Source organism: Varanus komodoensis, unplaced genomic scaffold, assembly GCF_004798865.1.
Source record: "Varanus komodoensis strain SLA01 unplaced genomic scaffold, ASM479886v1 scaffold37, whole genome shotgun sequence".
In the NCBI taxonomy this organism is placed as follows: domain Eukaryota; kingdom Metazoa; phylum Chordata; class Lepidosauria; order Squamata; family Varanidae; genus Varanus; species Varanus komodoensis.
Genome location: NW_025335889.1, coordinates 2667890 through 2687251, shown reverse-complemented (window position 1 = coordinate 2687251; position 19362 = coordinate 2667890). Strand labels below are relative to the sequence as shown.

General features: G+C 42.5%; 1 protein-coding gene across 5 annotated transcripts in view; it reads right to left on the bottom strand.

Moving 5' to 3' along the window:
- Positions 1-341: 341 nt before the first annotated feature.
- SULF2 (sulfatase 2) overlaps positions 342-19362 on the bottom strand; it is a 209620-nt gene continuing 190599 nt past the window's right edge. For 4 of the 5 annotated variants that reach the window (XM_044440362.1, XM_044440363.1, XM_044440361.1 and 1 more), the window contains 10 exons: positions 17639-17891; positions 14504-14600; positions 13149-13243; positions 11018-11077; positions 6883-7052; positions 5551-5693; positions 3718-3841; positions 2751-2781; positions 2417-2473; positions 342-1331 (listed from right to left, as the gene is read on the bottom strand). In XM_044440362.1, coding sequence (XP_044296297.1) covers positions 1301-1331; positions 2417-2473; positions 2751-2781; positions 3718-3841; positions 5551-5693; positions 6883-7052; positions 11018-11077; positions 13149-13243; positions 14504-14600; positions 17639-17891 — 1061 coding nt within the window. In that variant the 3' untranslated portion in view covers positions 342-1300. The remainder of the gene's footprint in view (positions 1332-2416; positions 2474-2750; positions 2782-3717; positions 3842-5550; positions 5694-6882; positions 7053-11017; positions 11078-13148; positions 13244-14503; positions 14601-17638; positions 17892-19362) is intronic. The other variant, XM_044440364.1, reaches the window with a different exon arrangement.

Genomic DNA, 19362 nt, shown 5'->3' with positions numbered 1-19362 from the left:
AAGAAAATGGAGGTTTGGGTCTGGATGGACTCAGACAAATGACACATAATGTAGGGACCTTGCATGACTCTGAAGATGGAGGTAAATCTGAGAGACATGGATTACCTCAGCATGCGTGCATTTTCCTAGCCTAAGCTGGCTAAAGTGTGCCCAATGGTCCATTGAAGTAAGTACTTTCTCAGAGCTTTGCAATTTCTATTATATTCTACAGATTTGTTCTTTTGTGACAGTAAACTATAGTTAAAACTGGTGAATTAAAACTCACTTCCATTGAAAATTTGTCTCAAAATAATTGTCTTTGTAAGAACAAACAATTCAGATATAAAAGTAAACAAGTGCTTTCTTTTATAGTAGTAATTTTGGTTTTTGAACATACAATATAACCACAAAGACTTGATACAAATCCAACTTCGTTAAAATTCAAGACATACATTAACTGCTTTTAATTTTGCAGTATTCTTAAAAATGGATAAATTCTGAAGTTTTATTATGCAATGAGGTGACTTTTCAGAAATGGTATTGGGGCATGCCAAGACTTTAGTAACAAAATTCTTCTAGACTCGATTTCTTTTGAATCAGGACACTGAATATTTACATTTACCATGCTGGAAAGCTGGCTTCACTGAGTGAAATTTTATATTCCGTTTCACCTAGATATATGTAGATGTGGAAACTGTGAGCTAAAGGGATTGCTATGGTAGGCAAAAACCTGAAAACTGTTAAAATGCTAATTCTGTTCAATACTATCCTCTTGAAATCTGGGCATCATGTAATGGCTGCTTTCTGCTATTAAGTAAGTCACATTGAAAAAAATATTCAGATTTGCATCTTCATATGCCTGTCCTTCTAATGCCATTTGAAGTTGGAGCTGGAATTGCAGAGGGGGTTATAAAAGGCTTCCTTTGAAACATGTTTTTGTGTGCTTCTGCCCTTTAGGGTTCCGTGGATTTTTGATGGTTTATCACACTTTTTTCTTCTGCTGCCATCCCTTGGAACAGTTTCTGTGGTGACTGGTGGAAGTAAAATAGCTTGTGAAGCAAGTGAGGTATAATCCAAAGCAAAAACAGGAAAAGTGGTGGGCTTCAAGAAAGGAGACGTATTTTTATGACAGTAGTCCCCAGAAGTTCACTGTATCTATTTGGATAGTGCAAACACCCTATCTACCTTAGCATCAAAGTTCATCCAGTCCTCCAGGCTAACATAATTCGGTCTCAAATCACACACACTTTCATTAAGTCTGTACAAGGATTCAAGTTCTGGCCAGGTGATATCCTCATTGAGGTCCAGCAGTTGCAGGAAATTAGCCCTCCCAGCCTTCCCAAAGCTGTCCTCTGAAAGACAGAAACAACAAAGACTAGTCCATTCTCCTTGAAGCAAAAAAAATCTTTCCAGCAGAGTCATGCAAGAGAAAGACAGCTAATTCACTTGGACTGTGTATGACACTACCATATAGAAGCAAAATATGTATTCTCAATATGGCTAATGATATTGTCTGTATGATTTCATTTCAGTGTTGGTGGAATATTTAAATACTGCCAAATTTCATGCAGGCTTGTGCCAGAGACTGAAAATATTCCATAATAATGGCCTCTGGGTATGCAATATATAGCTTATTGTTCTACAACAGCAATGTTGCTGATCTGACAGGACTTCAACTTTAAACTTGGGCTCTAGGTTTTGTCTTGAATCAGCACAACTGGCAGCAGTTTACCGCTTTTTCAAAAGCACTTTAAAATGGGGTCAAGGATTCAGACCTGGTTCTTGTACTGTAACAACTGAGAGACTGGCTGAATATAGCTTGTTGCTGAATCATGGCTTACTGTTGCCTTTGTGGTAAGTTCTGCACTTGCTTTAACTACAGGCTGTTAATTACAAAACACACACACACATTAACAAACTCTGTGTTCCCGTTCTGGGTTGTTCATGTTTAACCCACAGCTAAACCATAGTGCAAGGTCCATATGTCCATACCATATTTTTAAGTTGTCAACATATACAAACCATGCTGCTGCCCTATTATAGTGGATGTACTTTCTATTAGTTCACCTAGATTTCCTTTTGTGATCTTAAAAGTAGCACAAGACCTTATAATAGATAGCATTAGGCTTATGAGCCATTGTAGTTACTGGTCAAATCCCTGCGACAAAAAAAGGGAAATTTTAATCTTGTAGAAAGCACAAACACAAATTTGTCTAACCAGTCAGTTCCTGTTTGACAGATCAGATTAACTCATTAAAACGAACTGGACAATGTTGACTCCAGCTAGTAGATAAGAGCTAGTATTTTCCCAAACAATTCACTATGAGGAACATATTTTAAGAATGAGAATAGATAAACCTGTGAATATGTACTGCATGCAAAAAAGAAGAGAAAAAGTTAAGGCTGGTGATTTTGCAAAAGTGGACTCCTAACTCACAGTGTCTTGGAAGATGACGGTCGCTTTATTTCTGGCCACTTTCGACGCTGAAACTGCCTAATTTTTGAAAAAGAAAAGGATAAATAATCATCAAGAAAGCCACTAGTGCTACAGTGCAGGAGAAGGGGAAAAACATTTTAAAAACATCATTAGCTTGCAAATAATGGAACATAACTATGAACAAATTGCCCCAAGATTTTCAAATGGAACCACCCAGAATTTCCTAATCCTTACTCTATAACCTAGATTTTCTCAACCCATCCTTGTCTGTTCTCTACTACAACGCTTGATGTGAAGATAATTGGGGAGGAAGTAGTTGTAGTTGAAGTAGTACCTGTATTGCTCATAGCTTCCATCTTTAAGGCCTAAAGGGGGGAAAATCGTACAGATTATTCAGTAATGGCATCAGGAAGGAAAAAAAAACCCTATGTTGTAAGGCACAGTTTGGATCAAGAAAAGTTGTCAAAAGTAAACAATAGCTGTCACTGGGATAAGTCTCCTGCCTTTTACTACACTGCTACTGCTCTGCTGTTATTCGTGTAGAGTTAACAAACTGCATTACAATCAATGCTCTCCCTTTGTAGTGGGGTCCTAATCTTAGTATCCCTAATGATTGTGGTCCTACTCCTATGTTTTTGTAGCAGTAAATGTTATGTATAAGGGAACGGCAGTTCACTTGGCAATCTCTCTCCCCAGAATTCCACTTCAAGTGGTAGAATCCATGGGGAACAAACACTAATGAGTTCCTTGTTCACAAAGAATGTAGTGAAAAGGTTCCATAAAAGCATAATCCTATGGGCTGCCAACATTTTTGCTCAGAGTGTGGACCTTCCTTGCCCCATCTCTTCACCCTCATAGCTGGAGTAGGAAGAACCATCTGGCTGCCTCTTTGAGGTTGCAAACTGCCACTGGGAACAAAAAAGGGGAAGAAAGGGAAGCTGGGGCTGTCCGCTTAAACTGTTTGTTCCTCGGTGCACCAGTCTCCTTCCCTCACGCCCTGCCACTTCATGAAAGAGCCAGCTAGATCCACAGGCTGCAAGGTGTGATGGCAGCAACTATCACTCCATTGTGCCTCATGCCATGCACTGGATGCCTGCTTGGAGGCTGACCTACAACCAAAGCAGATGCCATCGGACTGCAGCCTAAGGCAACTTTCAATACCCAATTACAGAACGTTAGTATCACTCAGCTAATTTTCCTGCTTAAGACACGCAATGTTTCACCTACAAGTCCTTTGCAATTCTGCCATCTTGGTTATTTAAATAGCCTTTCTCTAGCAAAGGCAAACAAGATACCCTTACCCAGGTCCATGTTCCGAGTCCTTGGGTTGCACTGCTTATACCCCTTACAGCTTCTTAATTCCATAAGCTGCACATGCAGTTGATTGAGGACATCTCTGTCAAGTGTGTTCACTGCATTAATTAGCTGCAGATAAATAATGGGCATTTTTAATTAATAAAGTCAAGCCGTGTGCAGACAATAGAACAATTACTAAGAATTGGTTCACTGTTATGATACCACCAAGGCTAAATTAGCATGCTCAAACAAATAATGAGTGGAACAGAATTAAGACTATTGGTTTTAGAGTGCTACAGGCATACAGGCACTGGGTAGCTGAAAGGAAGTCAATAATGGGGCTCAGGCAGCACATATTCAGGGGTTCAGTATGTCTTGGATATTACACGAGTTACAATATTAGAACAGCCTGTCATATGTGCACGTCCTGGCAAGATTCCCAGATGTGCACAAGAAGCGGACCGTTTTGGTGCAACTAATAGCGCTGAGTCAGGATGATGGGGAGTTGGCTGACTTAGACAGGGCTGCAAGGTCAAACCCTTGATGACAAAATGGTTGCAATGGACAGGCTTCCACCTGCAGCCCCAGTTCCTCGGCACCCATCTGTGTTTGCTCAAGATGAGATTAGGTCAAGAGCAGCCATGGGGCCCAGTCCACCCTCCCGTGGGAATGAAGAGCAGCAGCAACATCCAGAGGGAGGGGATTTGAAGATGGATAGTCTCTCGGATGGAGAACTCCGGCCTCCTGAGGAGGTGGACCCCAAAGTCTGTTGCCACATGGCCCAAGCAGGGGCTGAGTGAAGAACGCAGGTGTGCATGTTTCCACAGTGCCCCTCCTTCCCAAGACAGGCCCCGAAGGTTTCATAAAGCTTTGGGTAAAGAGGGGGCAAAGAGGTTCAACATCTCACTTTGTGTACGCTCAGAGACTTCTTTGTAGAATAAAGACGCTTAAAAGAAGTGCTGGAGAGTCTGTCTTGCTGAGGAGGGAATACCTAGCTTGTGACGCAGCCTTTCTAAGAAACCATGGTTTGTTAACCACAGAAAGTTCACAACCCAATAAACGGTAGGTTCTATTTGTGAGCTGGCTTTAACAAACTATGGTTTCAATAACCCCATGGCTCAAAGATAATCTATACTCTTGAGTGGTTATCATGTTGTATGAACCTAACCAATCTTAGTCACAGGCTTGCCCTGTAAAATGGGAATTTTATGCCTTTCACTGGACTGTTCTAAAGACCAAGATAAATATTAAGCATGTTTACCCTGTTCTACGAAATAGTTCAAGAACAGATTTAAAATATAAGAGCCTGTTTTGGCATTCCATTCAAGGAGAAATTTCCAACTTTCCAATGGGTATCAGGGTCTCAATCTCATCTCTCCTTTTTCACAGATGGAAGTTCTAGCAGCACATTTTTTGCATATGGTATTACCCTAACCTTCCAATCAAAATCAAGGACAGGTTTCAAATAAACACAGTGGAGCATGGGAAGGACATGTGTGTGTTCTCTCTCTCTCTCTCTCTCACTCTCTCTCACACACACACACACACACACACACACACACAATGTTCTGTCTGGAACACAATGCTCCATGTTTATGAACAGTAATACAAGGATTTGACAATTCAGGGACACAAAGTAGAGAACACAATATAGGAGGTGAGGTCTGTTCTCACAGTAAAGCGAAACTATTATGTCTGGTGATTTTGAAAATCTACTTAATACAAGCTAAAACAGCATCTGCCTTTTTGCAGCTTTCTTTGTGCCATGAAAATCTGAACTTGGTGGAATTATTTCCATTTCCTGCAAATTCTCAACTTCAGTTCCTTTTTCAGATTACCTGGTAGGGGTCTGTGTTGAGGTCAAAATATTCGAGAAAGCCAGTGGCAAATTCACAGAACAGAAAGTTGTGCGTCTCATTGATGGTTCTCATACACCAGTATGTGTTGTTGTTTGCACTGGTACATGCACAGAAAGGGCCCACTGCAAATAATAAAATAGGTTAAATTGTGAAATACCTTTGATAATTTATGAAAGGTAAATTATCTTTATGTGTTCTCTATAGTGTTCTCTATTATTCCACACAACTTTTTCTTCCAGGTGGAACAGTTAAATGACTGCACTGGATTCTCCTGCTAAATTCAAGAAAAGCAGCAGACACACCCTGAACCATTCCATTCTATGTGCTGTTCTATTTCCTTCATTGCAAAGGAATGGGCGATAGTGGCCTGGTTCACACACAATTGTTAACCCCACCTTGAGCTTGTCCGGTCAACAAAAAAGTTGTGGTTTTTTTCTCAATCCTTGGGGTTTTTGTTTCCCTCCTTCACACACTCCCTATGGCCCAAATACCTTTGCAACACTGTATAGTGGCATACAAAGCTATTAGGATGTGTGGAATGAGGGGCACTGCTTTTGCTAACTGCTCTATAATTTGGTGAAACCACTTGTGTGTGTGCAGCAGTTATGGATTAACACCTAACAATCACCAATGGTTTGAAGAATCCATAGTTCTCAACAACAAAAAGTTCTCTATTGTTGGTGGTTAATAAAACATGGTATGTTAGTGCAGCCAGGGGAACACATCACAACAACCCAGAATTCAACAACCCAGCCCATGGGTTAGCAATATGCCAAAGAGTCAATATAGGCAAACGGCACTTTAGATGCTATGCTTAGCAGTCTGAAAGCCTCACGTTCCCTTTGAAATGGTAGCCCTGCAGATGGCATAGCAATACCAAGGTCCATCCTTACAAGCATTGCAGGCAGCTGCAGAGCGCATTTTCCTCACGAGTGACTGACTGCAGCTGTCCTCTGCAGCGATCCCTAGGATAAAAGGAGCAACGCTCCTTGCTCAGAGCAGGCCTTTCAGAAAGACTTCGGTACTGAGGGCTCTACTTTTAGAAACCAGTCATGGTTTTCTTCTCTTTGACAGCAGTAAAGATACAGGAAGAGACGAGTCGGCTCAGGCTGTCAGTCATGTCTTGAGGACACATGAGATGGCACAGCTTGCTGCTAACTTGGCTTGTGCCTGCTGTGGAAATAACACGCATACACTAATGACCTCTAATGCCTTGGCAGGCATATTCTCTGCAGCATCAGTTAAATGGTGCCTTCCTCCCCACAAAAAGTTAGGGTCTTTGGGCTAGGACTGCTCAATGAAGGATCTTACATGTCCACAGGGGGGCTGTTTGCCAGTGCTGGTTGTCATGCGTGAAACAAGTCAGGCCTGGCATACTGCAAGTGTCGTTGTTTTTGATCCTCTTGAGAAGCTTCCGTAGCTTCTTCTTTTTCCTCTGTTCTCGGAGCAGCCACAATTTGTCCTTCTCTTGCAAGGCTTTCCTGCAGCACAGAGATCCAAGAATGTGTCCACAGGAGTGATCAAAGACCCTAATTTACATGACATGTAAATCTACCCATGAGGGCTATCCCAATCTTGCCAGGTGCCCAGGGGTGCCATGCCTGCATTGTGCCCAATTTGCTATGGGCTGTCATATAAGCCTAGGCTAGACAAACCTCCGATAACCCCTGGCTTGTCCTGAGATTATTTGGGTGCCATCTCCCCTCCAACAATGCCATGTACCTGGGTTTGCACCACCTGGCAACCCAAGGCAGCTCAGGAACCTGGCCCAATTTTTACAGCCCCTCTAAGGAAAATGATGGTGGGCCAGAATGTCATGCAAACCAGATTATCATCTCTTCAATCTGCTGAACAAACTGGCAAAAAGTATGAGCACCAACTATGATTCACATGCTTAGAAGACAGGCATGTGCAATGGTGGTGGTACTAGAATCTGATGAAATTGAATAATATGAATAACGAATATTCTAAAAATGTTGGAGATGCAGCTGGGAATTGGGAACATATTTCCATATGTGGTAGGAGTGTAAATATATAAATGAGTTTTGGGAAGTGGTTTTCAAAGAAATTAGTAAAATACTGAATTTAAACAATGAAGCAGACCCCGGACTAGAATTATTGTCATTAGAGAGCAAGTGGGACAAAATATTAAGGATGACAAATTTATTAACAGCAGTTAAGATTAATAATAGCAAGGAATTGGAAAATAAAAAGGATTAAATAGATGACTGGTATAAAGAAGTTTGGAATATAGCTATTAATGATAAGTTAACCTGCAATATTATATACAGTAGAGGTGACAAATAGATTTAAGGAATTAGATCTGATAGACAGAGTGCCTGAAGAACTATGGATGGAGGTTCACAACATTGTACAAGAGGCAGCAACTAAAACCATCCCAAAGAAAAAGAAATGCAAGAAAACAAAATGGCTGTCTGAGGAAGCTTTACAAATAGCTGAGGAAAGAAGGGAAGCGAAAGGCAAGGGAGAAAGAGAAAGATACAGACAATTGAATGCAGAATTCCAGAGAATAGCTAGAAGAGATAAGAATGCCTTCTTAAATGAACAGTGCAACGAAATAGAAGAAAACAATAGAATACGGAGGACCAGAGATCTCTTCAAGAAAATTGGAGATACGAAGGGAACGTTTCATGCAAAGATGGGCATGATAAAGGACCAAAATGGCAGGGACCTAACAGAGGCGGAAGAGATTAAGAAGAGATGGCAAGATTACACAGAGGAACTATACAAGAAAGAGCTTAACATCCCTGATAACCACAATGGGGTGGTCATTGACCACGAGCCAGACATCCTGGAATGTGAAGTCAAATGGGCCTTAGGAAGTCTGAGCAGCAACAAAGCTAGTGGAGGTGACAGTATTCCAGCTAAGCTATTCAAAATCTTAAAAGACGATGCAGTAAAAGTGCTACACTCAATATGCCAGCAAATTTGGAAAACTCAACAGTGGCCACAGGATTGGAAAAGGTCAGTTTACATTCCAATCCCAAAGAAGGGCAATGCCAAAGAATGTTCAAACTACCACACCATTGCACTCATTTCACATGCTAGCAAAGTGATGCTCAAAATCCTATAAGCTAGGCTCCAGCTGTATGTGGACCGAGAACTACCGGAAGTACAGGCAGGACTTCGAAGAGGCAGAGGAACTAGAGATCAAATTGCCAACATATGCTGGATCATGGAGAAAGCTAGGGAGTCCCAGAAAAACATCTACTTCTGCTTCATTGACTATGCTAAAGCCTTTGATTGTGTGGATCACAACAAATTGTGGCAAGTCCTTAAAGAGATGGGAGTACCAGACCATCTTATTTGTCTCTTGAGAAACCTATATGCAGTTCAAGAAGCAACAGTGAGAACTGGACACGGAACCACTGATTGGTTCAAAATTGAGAAAGGAGTTTGGCAAGGCTGTATACTGTCGCCCTGCCTATTTAACTTATATGCAGAGCACATCATGAGAAAAGCGGGACTAGATGAATCACCAGTTGGAATTAAGATTGCTGGGAGAAATATCAAAACCTCAGACATGCAGATGATACCACTCTCATGGCAGAAAGTGAGGAGGAACTAAAGAGCCTCTTGATGCGGGTGAAGGAGGAGAGTGCACAAGTTGGCTTGAAACAGTTAAGAAAACTAAGATCATGGCATCAGGTCCTCTCACTTCCTGGCAAATAGATGGGGAAGGAATGGAGATAGTGACAGATTTTATTTTCCTGGGCTCCAAGATCACAGCAGACGGGGACTGCAGCCAAGAAATTAAAAGATGCTTGCTCCTGGGGAGGAAAGCTATGCCAAATCTAGACAGCTTACTAAAAAGCAGAGACATCACCCTGCCAACAAAAGTGTGTATAGTCAAGGCTATGGTTTTCCCAGTTGCAATGTATGGCTATGAAAGCTGGACCATAAGGAAGGCTGAGCGCCAAAGGATTGTGACCTTTGAATTGTGGTGCTGGAGGAGACTCCTGTGAGTCCCTTGGACTGCAAGGCGATCAAACTGGTCCGTCCTAAAGGAGATCAACCCTGACTGCTCTTTAGAAGGCCAGATCCTGAAGATGAAACTCAAATACTTTGGCCACCTAATGAGAAGGAAGAACTCCCTGGAGAAGAGCCTAATGCTGGGAACAATAGATGGCAAAAGAAGAAGGGGATGGCAGAGGATGAGGTGGCTGGACGGAGTCACTGAGGCAGTTGGTGTGAGCTTAAGTGGACTCTGGGGGATGGTGGCGGACAGGAAGGCCTGGAGGAGTGTTGGCCATGTGGTCGCGATGGGTCAGACACGACTTCGCGACTAACAACAACAACAACCTGCAATATTAAATGGAAAAAAGGCTTGATAAGTAAAAACAAATTTGAACATATTTGGAGACTGCTTATTGAATATATCTTAATAAAAAGAAAGGGGTGTGAACCATCACAAGAGTCAATGCAGGGCAGGGCAGGGCGGCAACCTGAATAAATAAATGATCTTAGATTAAATGGCATGATTTGTTAGTCCTGGCGGAGGTAGCACTGTTATTCTCGTATTGTTTAATTATGTTTTTGCAGTGTTTAATTATGTTCATTACTATTATATTAATTGTACTGTTTCTGTACATTCACTTAATATTTTTTTTTAAAAGAAGATTGCCATGTACGACTTGAGACACGATTCATGGTTTAAAAAAAGTTGCAACAAAACTTCTTTCACCCACGGTGGCAGGGGTGTGTAGCTGTGCAATTACTCCTTGTATAACAATGCAAAGGTGCCATAGCAGAGATCTCGTGTTTTTACTGAAATACCACACAAGGAGATGTTTCTGCCAAGACAAGGGAACATGCACTTCAGTCTTTAAATGGGAAATGTTGCTTTTTAAAGCCTGCATGATTTTCTTTTTGAATGGCATTTTATGCAAAATTGAGTCGTAGAAATCTGGAACCTGATGTGATGGCCCACAATTCTGAATGGTATTCAGAATGGTGTGGGTTTTTTTTAATGTTTACATATAATTCTTGAAAAACCATCAACATGAAAATCAAGGTGAAAGGTTTGTTATAGCCAACTCTTGCTGTACTACAATTTGATTTGCAAATGGGTGTTGTTGGTGTTTGGGTTTCCTTTCTGCGGTCACATTCAAAAACAAGATCTCCCCCCCCCCCTTAAGCTGCACATCATCTGGCATAATGACCCACTTCTTTCAAGGTTATGGATTATTTTTGCTGAAACAGCACAACCAGTAACTCTGTAACTGCAAGTGCATGAGATGTGTGGAGCACACCCATGCACACTGATCCGGCACCAGTTGTAAACTGTGGCTAAGCGTAAGTGCATCAGCGTATCACATTTATACTATTTCTGTATATTTTGGGTTTGCTTTTTGTTTTCTAAGACTGTTGCGGAAGCTGATTTAAGACCATTTCACATTTATTGCCACTTCCTGTTTGCACTTACTTGAAAGGATGGAGACCAGAGCCTTTCTGCCTCAGTTTCCCTTTGTGTTTACTATGGAAGCTGTAAAACAAAATCCCAGTTGTACAATAAGCTGTCTGGCAATCCTTTTGCCAGTTCTCTTTCCATGCTGTCAGAAGTGAGAAGCAACTTACAAAACTGACAAAAACAATGAAATATAAACAAACACAGAGATGTTCGAGAAAAAAAACCAAGTTAAACTAGTAGCATGAAGAAAAATATGACCTGCACAATCCTCTATCCCCAAAAGCTGTCTAAAAAGTGTTTCCACTTTTCTCCTGGAAGCTGTTGCTGTGTCTAATGTTGTACTTGAAAATCTTAGTCTGTGGGCCTCTCAACCCCCCTTATGTTCTCTAGAATGTCTGACTTTTGCTTCCATGCAACAGAGAGAGAGAAAACAAAGACAGGCACTGTACTGATAAGGCATGTGGTTCTTTTTCACATACTGTAAATGAGCATGTAAACCTTGTAGCACTTCAGACTCCAGGTAGGGCCCTCTGCAGTTCCTTCTCTCGAAAATCAAACAAACCAGCAGTCTCTGTGCAGGCTTTCTTTCCTTTTGCTTTGGTTTGTAATGGAGGAAGTACAGCTATGTGAATCCCATCAGGCCAAGCACCTCATTTGCTCCCCCAGACAACCAGGTCCATGCGTTTAACAATGTAAGGCATGGGCTGCCTAACACAGACCTCATCTCCTGCTCAGGGGAGGTGTAGCACTTCACGTACTGCTCTTACTTAGCCAATCTTGCCAGATGCTGTCAGCTGTGAGGCAGCATTGGTGGGATCTGAAAGGTCTAAGACAGTCTGGTGCTGTTTCTTCTCTTCCTGGCAAATGCTGCTTCCATCAGGAACTGGAGCAGCCCAGAATGTTTGTACATCACTACAGAAGCCTCCAGGACAGCCTCTCACCTTGCGGTGAAAGAACTATAATCAAATCCAAACTACTTTATGTTTTGCTTTTGGATGTTATTGTTGCAATCTATTTCCTGATGGGAGAAATGCCTTCCAGTAATGGGAAGGGCAGAGAAAAAAGCCTATGATTCTTTTTCCCCAGCTTTCTTCGGTTTAGGAGAGGTTTGCGAGAAGCAGTGGTGTCATGGGAGGCTGAAAGCCCCTTAGCAACTTCACAAGAGGTTAGAAAGCCATGTACCTGCAGGGACGTAGCCCAGGCATAGTACACCTGCTTTGCACGCAGAAGGTCCTGGATTCAATCCTGACATCTACCCTGGCCGAAGCCTTGGGAAGCCACTGCTGGTCAGCACTGGTGATACTGGGCTAGATGGAGCTACATTCTATGTATGATTCTATGTATCCTATGTTCCTTTCACTATGACCATCCCTGGTTCTAAGTGAGCAATTGGCTTTCAACTTAACTGTGGCTTTATCTGACATACGCAAGAGCTTTGACAAATACATACCATCCCCTCTTACCCTAAATATGCTTTTAAAATCATATAGACTTTCAAAACTTGCTCTCTTATACCAGGTATTTGATAGCCTTGCACACTAATGTTGGGAAAAACATGGGGAGCAGGTAGCTAACACTGTAATGAATGTCCTGATAGGTACAGACTTCTAACCCAATTCTTGGACTCTGTGCAAAGTAAAATTGCCCATTATTTTTTTCTGCACCATCCCCCCTCCCCACAGTCTTGTATCAAATTGCTAAACTAATTTTAAAATTTGAGGAAATTTTTTTAAAAATGGAGGTCTGGTTGAAGAAACTGCTGAGAGGGAATTCCAGTGCACACCTTCTTGGGTGATTGTTTCTTAAACAGAAAAGAAGGGGAGTTTGTCAATGTTTTCCATTAGATAAGAATTTACATCCTTTCTATATAATACTAATATCAATTAATCACTCCCATGAGTCCTGAAGCCATTTCCTTATGGAGGGGAGGGGTCATGTCTCAAGCCTCGTGCTCAAAATGCGGTAGTTTAATTTGGGACAGCCTTGATACGGAAGTCCAGAAGGGCACAACAGTGCAAGGCAACATCTTGCTTCGTAACATTTCTGCTTTAAGCTCCCCATTTGCATGTCCCTCTTGGCCAAGCTCCTAACATACCACAAACTGTGCATTGAGGTTTGCTAATCTAACAGCGGCAGACGACAGTACCTTATCTTGTTGCAATCACATTCTTCAGGTCGCTTCTTCTTTAGATGACCTCTCACTTCTCTCAGGTTTTTAATTTTGTTTTGTAGAGTTTCAATCTAACAATCAAGCACATAATGTGATGAGGAGTTTCAAGATGAATTGGTTGGGGTTTGTACCATCCCACTTTTCAGCTGAGAGTGGCTGCATCTCCTTTACCCTCTTTTTAATCTTTTCATACCTACCACTCAACTGAGTCTTTTGTTACAGTTCAACCATTTTTTTGAAGAGGAGAGTTAAGCACCAAATTAAAGCAACCAAATTTGCTCTCTTGCCAGAAGCCAAGCTTGATGGTATATATTTGAACTGTGAAGAAGCAAGAGCAATTTCTAGCTAGAAGTGTAACTTGATTTGTGGAAGAACATCATCTTGTTGTTATCATGACATTGTAGTTGGAAGAGCAACGTTTCTATTATTTGCAAGAAACCTTCATATTTGCAGAAGAATACAAGAATCATCACAGCTTAATATATTATCAACAGGTCATGCACATGCCTAAAATTGTAACAAGAGGAGTGTCTCACCTCTTGTTTCACGGTGGTGGATCTATACATGGTAGATCACTACATTTGCAGCAGAAGGTTTAAGTCTGAACTATGGAAAGCCAAAGAGGTGTGGTGCTTGGAGTGCTGGACTGAGGACCTTGAACATCCAGGTTTTAGTCCCCACTCAGCCATGAAACTCACTGGGTGCCTTTGGGCCACTCACACTCAGCCCAACCTACCTCATATGCTGTTGTGAGGATAAAATGGTATGAAGGAAGACTATGAAAGTCATTGTCCTCACAAAGGAAAAAAGTCATTATATAAATGTAACAACAACAACAACATCCAATTAAATTACATCATACTGTTGGATTAGGAAAAGCTTGAAGCCCAAGGTGCTTGACCAAGTGGACAGTGTTGCACTAGCAGAAAATGTCGGGTGCATGTAGGGAGAAGGGGATGGAGGGAGCACCGGGAAATGTACTCCCATTTTTCCCTAAGAACTAATATGGGGGCACTGAAACACAAAAGGCAAGACATACTTTCTGAATTACCAACATTTGTGCTAATTATAGGGATATTCATTGGGAAGTGAACTGGAGGCCACAAAAGCTTATTTATGTTACAATAAATGGGTGCATCGTTAAGGTGCCACCAGCCTTTTCTGGGGTCGTTTGGGGACACAGCCATAGCTCAGTGGTAGCGTCCATGTAAAGGCATGTAGAAAGCCCAGTACTGTTATTTGGGGATGAAGCCTCCTTGCTCCTAAGACAGGTGCACTCAAAATATTCCGGTGTTTGGTACCAGCATTCAGAACTTGTCAGAACCACTAACCTCATGGTCTATATGAAGCTTATGGTCCTTCCAAGCTTGCAGTGACTTGTACAGGTCTGTGTCACACTGAACAGTGTCATTCTCCAAGATGTAGCACCTGTGCAGAAAAGAAAGAGGTGACCAAATTGCTTGGAGGAGAAAGTTGTGAAAATGCTCGTTTCCAACGGCACATGCACTCCTGAAGAAAATGTTTCACTCAGGACTCCCAGTTGGGCAATGCCTATATTGGGACTAACCAAAATGCCACAGAGGTGTGCAAGCTGTTCGGCTCTCCTGCACTCTTAATCAGCCTTTGACAGCCAACCTGATACTCTGTTTTGACTTGCAGCTCCAAGAAGCCCCAGACAGCATGGCCAATTATTAGAGGCTGTGAGAGTTGATTCCAAACATTTGGAGGGTACAACAAGCTGTGGGCTAAGTGGTACAAAAAGCAGGGGACAAATTTAAAACTAGACTATTTAGGTTAGTCAGAATAATATATTATCCAGCTGTGGATTTCAGATTTTCTTCCTGCCTCATGACTGTACTTTTAAAATTATAAAGTTCATGAGTAGTGTAAGTACTGGAGAGGACAATGAGGGACACCTGTTCTCGTGCAACCTGGGAAGGAGTGCAAAATTGCCCTGGATGTGATCTCCTGGGATGCTCCTCCCGCTTATGGCCCCAAGGAAGAACCATCCTCAGAGTCAGGCATTTCAAGTTAGATGTTGTTCTAATCTTCAACACCAGGCACAGCAGCTCTCCGGGGACCTCCACTGGCTGCTCTGTGCCACAGCAAATGCCATGGTGGTTGAGAAGCTGCTGAGTTTTCCAGAGAACCTACCAGAAGCAGGGGGCATGGGGGCAAAAGGTGGGTAGCACAAACTGCCATTCTGCTGCCTGAAAGCCAACCTTGCAACTTAGGACAAAGTTCTGTAGTTAGATTACTGCTACAAAAAATTCCCTGCCTCACGTACTCACTATGCTAGCTGCGCCTGATAGCAGAAGACAGGGCCTATGATGGAAATTGCAAAGTACAGGCAGGTTCATCTCAGAAACTGTACTCTCAATCTTCAGTGTTGCTGTGACGCAACAAATTGCAGTCACTGGCTCATTGTCATATCATGTGAATCTGCATGTTGGTTCTCACAGGGTTTTTTAAATCCTTGTTTGGCAACCACAATTACAAGCAACAGTTTGTCGAAGGGTTTGATCTATGCTGGATTGTTGTGTCTCTTGAACCCAAATGACATGACCTATCAAAGGTCAAACCCAAGAATCAGTGAGCTGCTTGGCCAGGGTGCCAAAATCCCTTTGCTTCTCTTGCCGTGGGGCTAGGCAGTGCCAAAGAGCAACGGGTCCTCCTGTGTATTGCCCCCGTGAAGGTGAAACATTACCTTGCTGAACTTCAGGGAATAAGTCGTGTTTGTGCAATAGGGACAACAAAGGAAAACATAGTTTAAAATAATAGGCAGGTAGGAATTGTTCCTTCAAAGTGCTTGGCAGCACCTTGGCACCACTCTCATTGTCTACTGTGATCTTGGAGGGGGAAAAAATAAAAGGGGTGGTTGCAGCAAGCCACAACCAGCTCACACTTGCAGCTGGCACAGGAAGAGAACTTGGTGCTCGCATGGTGTCCCTGAGATGCTGCTAGAAGGGAGAGGGGTGAGGAGGAGGAAGCCAGGATGAACCCAGTTCTCTGCCAGGCCCATACTGGGTGCCTGGTGGGTTCAACCAACCCATTTTGGTAAATGACCAAGACAGGCTGCTTCACCTGCAAATCCACCCACTGTTCAGCAATTGCTTTATAGTGGGATGGGCAACCTAGACATTTTCACTCCTCCCCCACAACCTGCACACGCGCGCACACACACACACCAGGCAAATCTGAGCCGGGCAAACTATTTTTTTAAAGCAGTGGAGCGCTACAGACTCTAGAAGAGCAAGCCTTAGCTTGCAATCAGTCTGGAGTCTCTGTTTCTGATGCAACATAATGCTCTGGGTATCATATTTTGCCCACAGTGGCAGTAGGCATGGGGGCTGCATGCAAGCCATAGGCCTGCAGGCCACCCAGCCCAGTTTTACAAACTGTCAAATAGAAAGCCAAACTGACTTAATTGCTGATAATGGGCCAATATAGATTGTATGCAATGATTCTTTTCAGTATAATCTGATAGAGAAAGTTTTCAAGATGAAACATGAAAAGCCATATATCAGTTTGCTCAAAGCCTAATGAGAACATTATGCCAGGCAGAATGGAGCTTCCATTGACCCTGTTCCTACAGAGGCAATTGCTGCCACTGAATACTTCTGATGGGGAACAAGACAATGGAAACTCCCAGACAGCAGCAAGAAGTAGATATTTTGGCCCAATGGCTTCTGAGCAGAGCAAACAGTGGGAGCTGAACTTCAGCACTGGGACCCTGTCATCTGGTAAAGGTTGTGGAACCTAGAGTCTGTGCTGGGCATGGAAAATGATACAGTCCTAGATTCCCAAAGTCTTAAAACTCCATATAGCTAACCCAGTAACACAGAACTGAGAGCCAGAGTGGAATGTTGTACTAGAGCCCTTGCAGACCTGGATTCAAATGTCCACTCAACCATGAAGCTCACTGGAGTGACCTTGGCTCAGTCACTACCCTAACCTAATGTGCCTCAGAATGCTATTTTGAGAATAAAATGCGCATAGGAAAAACTGCATATATTACATTAAGCTCTTTGAAGAAAGCTGAGATATAAGTAATAAACAAGAATTGAGGAAGAAGTACTGGTTAGGATTGTTTGAGATGGACATAGAGTTTAGAAAGTTACATGTCTTTGATCATATCCCTAGAGTGCAATCTCATGGATCTTTGTTGTTGTTTAGTTGCAAAGTTGTGCCCAATTCTCTGCAACCCCATAGACCACAGCACGTCAGGCTCTCCTGTCCCCCACTATCCCCCTGAGTCCACCCAACCCCACTCCCACCGCACCAATGACTCCATCCAGCCACCTCATCCTCTGCTGTCCCCTCCCCCAGATTACAAGCTCCTTGGGAAAGGACCTCTCTTTCCCTGTGCCACTCTGCAAAGTGCCACGTCCATTGAAGTACTGTATAAAACACCACCACCACCACCAAGGCTTAACTAACCTTGACTAAGCTCCATGAAAACTTACCTGTGTGTCACCTTTATTAAGTTAGGAGCTGGATTCTCTAAAACGCTTCCAGTACCACTGTATTCCCCCACATCCTTATCATCTTCATCATCTTCTCCTCCTTCAGCACCTTTATCATACTTGTGCTTATTTGTGATATTCCTAGGTAAGACAGGTTGGTAGCCATCTTCCAAGTCCAAGTTATAAACCTCTCCATTGAACTCAACTGACACTGAGCGGATTGTGCGACTCCGAATATAGCTTGCTTTATATTCTGGGTAAGAAAAAGAAGACAACTTGCTTTTGTTTGTTTGTTCGTTTGTAACAAACAGGAAATGGTTGCGATATCACCTTTTAAAGTAGGTTAGATCAGCAATGGCCGAAGTTTTCATTCCCAGATATCACTTGTAAGCATGGCCCTAGGCCTCCAAGGACTATTCTTCAGACAGTGTTTTCATTCTAGAAGGAAACCAGTCCCTTTATATTTAGTTGGGCTTTATTCTAAAAGCATCACTACGGAAGTGTTCTTGTCCATGGGGGCATGTCCTTCAGGGTGACACACAGGAAAGCCACATGAGAATGAAGTGTGAGAAAGTCCAATGAGATGGAAAAGAAAATAGTCTCCGGCTGGATCCAGACTTAGTCAATGCTTAGAACGACTGTGTACAGCTCTGTACCTAAATAAGGGTTCTGTAGAGTTGGAAAAGTACAGGAAAAGGGATCTAAAATGATAAGATGACTGGACCAACTCCCTTACAAGAAAAGTTGCAACAGCTCAGATTGGTTAGCTTAGGAAAAAGGCGAGTAAAGAGAGACAGGAGAGAGGTGAACCAGAGTACAGCAGGATCCCCACATCCACTGGCTCAGTTATTGGTGCTTCAATTAACCATGGCTGACCTCACCCAAAAGAGAAGTCATAAAGTACTGCAAAGTGCCAAAAATAAATTGTAAAGGGCTTGTGTAAGCAAAAATTCTTGATTTAATAGGGAAAGAAAAAAAATCTATGCTGAAGTAAGAATGAACACAATTGTGAAAAAAGACGTGTATATATAGTTTAGTGTTTGCTTTTATCCAGTTTCAGGGATCCAATGGGGGTTTGGAACTGATCTGAGAGGATATGGGGGCCTTGTATACGCAGCGTGGAGAAAGTGGAGAGGTAGATAGTTTTGTCCTCTCCCATAATGCTGGAACCTGAAATCATCCCATAAAGCCGCAGGTGAGGAATCCTGAACAGATGAAAGGAAGTACATAAGTACATAGCACATTGTTTAATGATGGAATTCACAAGATGTAGATGGCCACCCAGTTGACAAATTTACTGAGGATAAGGACATCCATGGCTGTTACTGCAGGCCATAGGTTACTTCCATGACCAGAGGGAGTGAGACCCTGCTCACCAACTCCTGGAGAGCAAGGACAGGAAGGTGCTATTGCATTCACGGGCTTCTTCAAAGCAGCTCGTTGACCACCGTTTGTTGGAATACACAGGCCCTTAGTCAGACTAAACCTGACTCTTCTTATGTTTTCTGAAAAACACAGCACTTATGCCAGTCATGCCCAATTTGTCCCACTGAATTTTACGGGCCTATTTGAAGCATGGCTATCTTTGGATTAGCTCCCATTATCGCTTACAACGTCTGACAAAGATTTTATCTTTCTTATAAGTAAAGCATCTAGCAAACTCCTTGTCATACCCTGAATAATGTAGGGATATTCTCAGAAGGCAGAGAAAATTACTTTGAGGA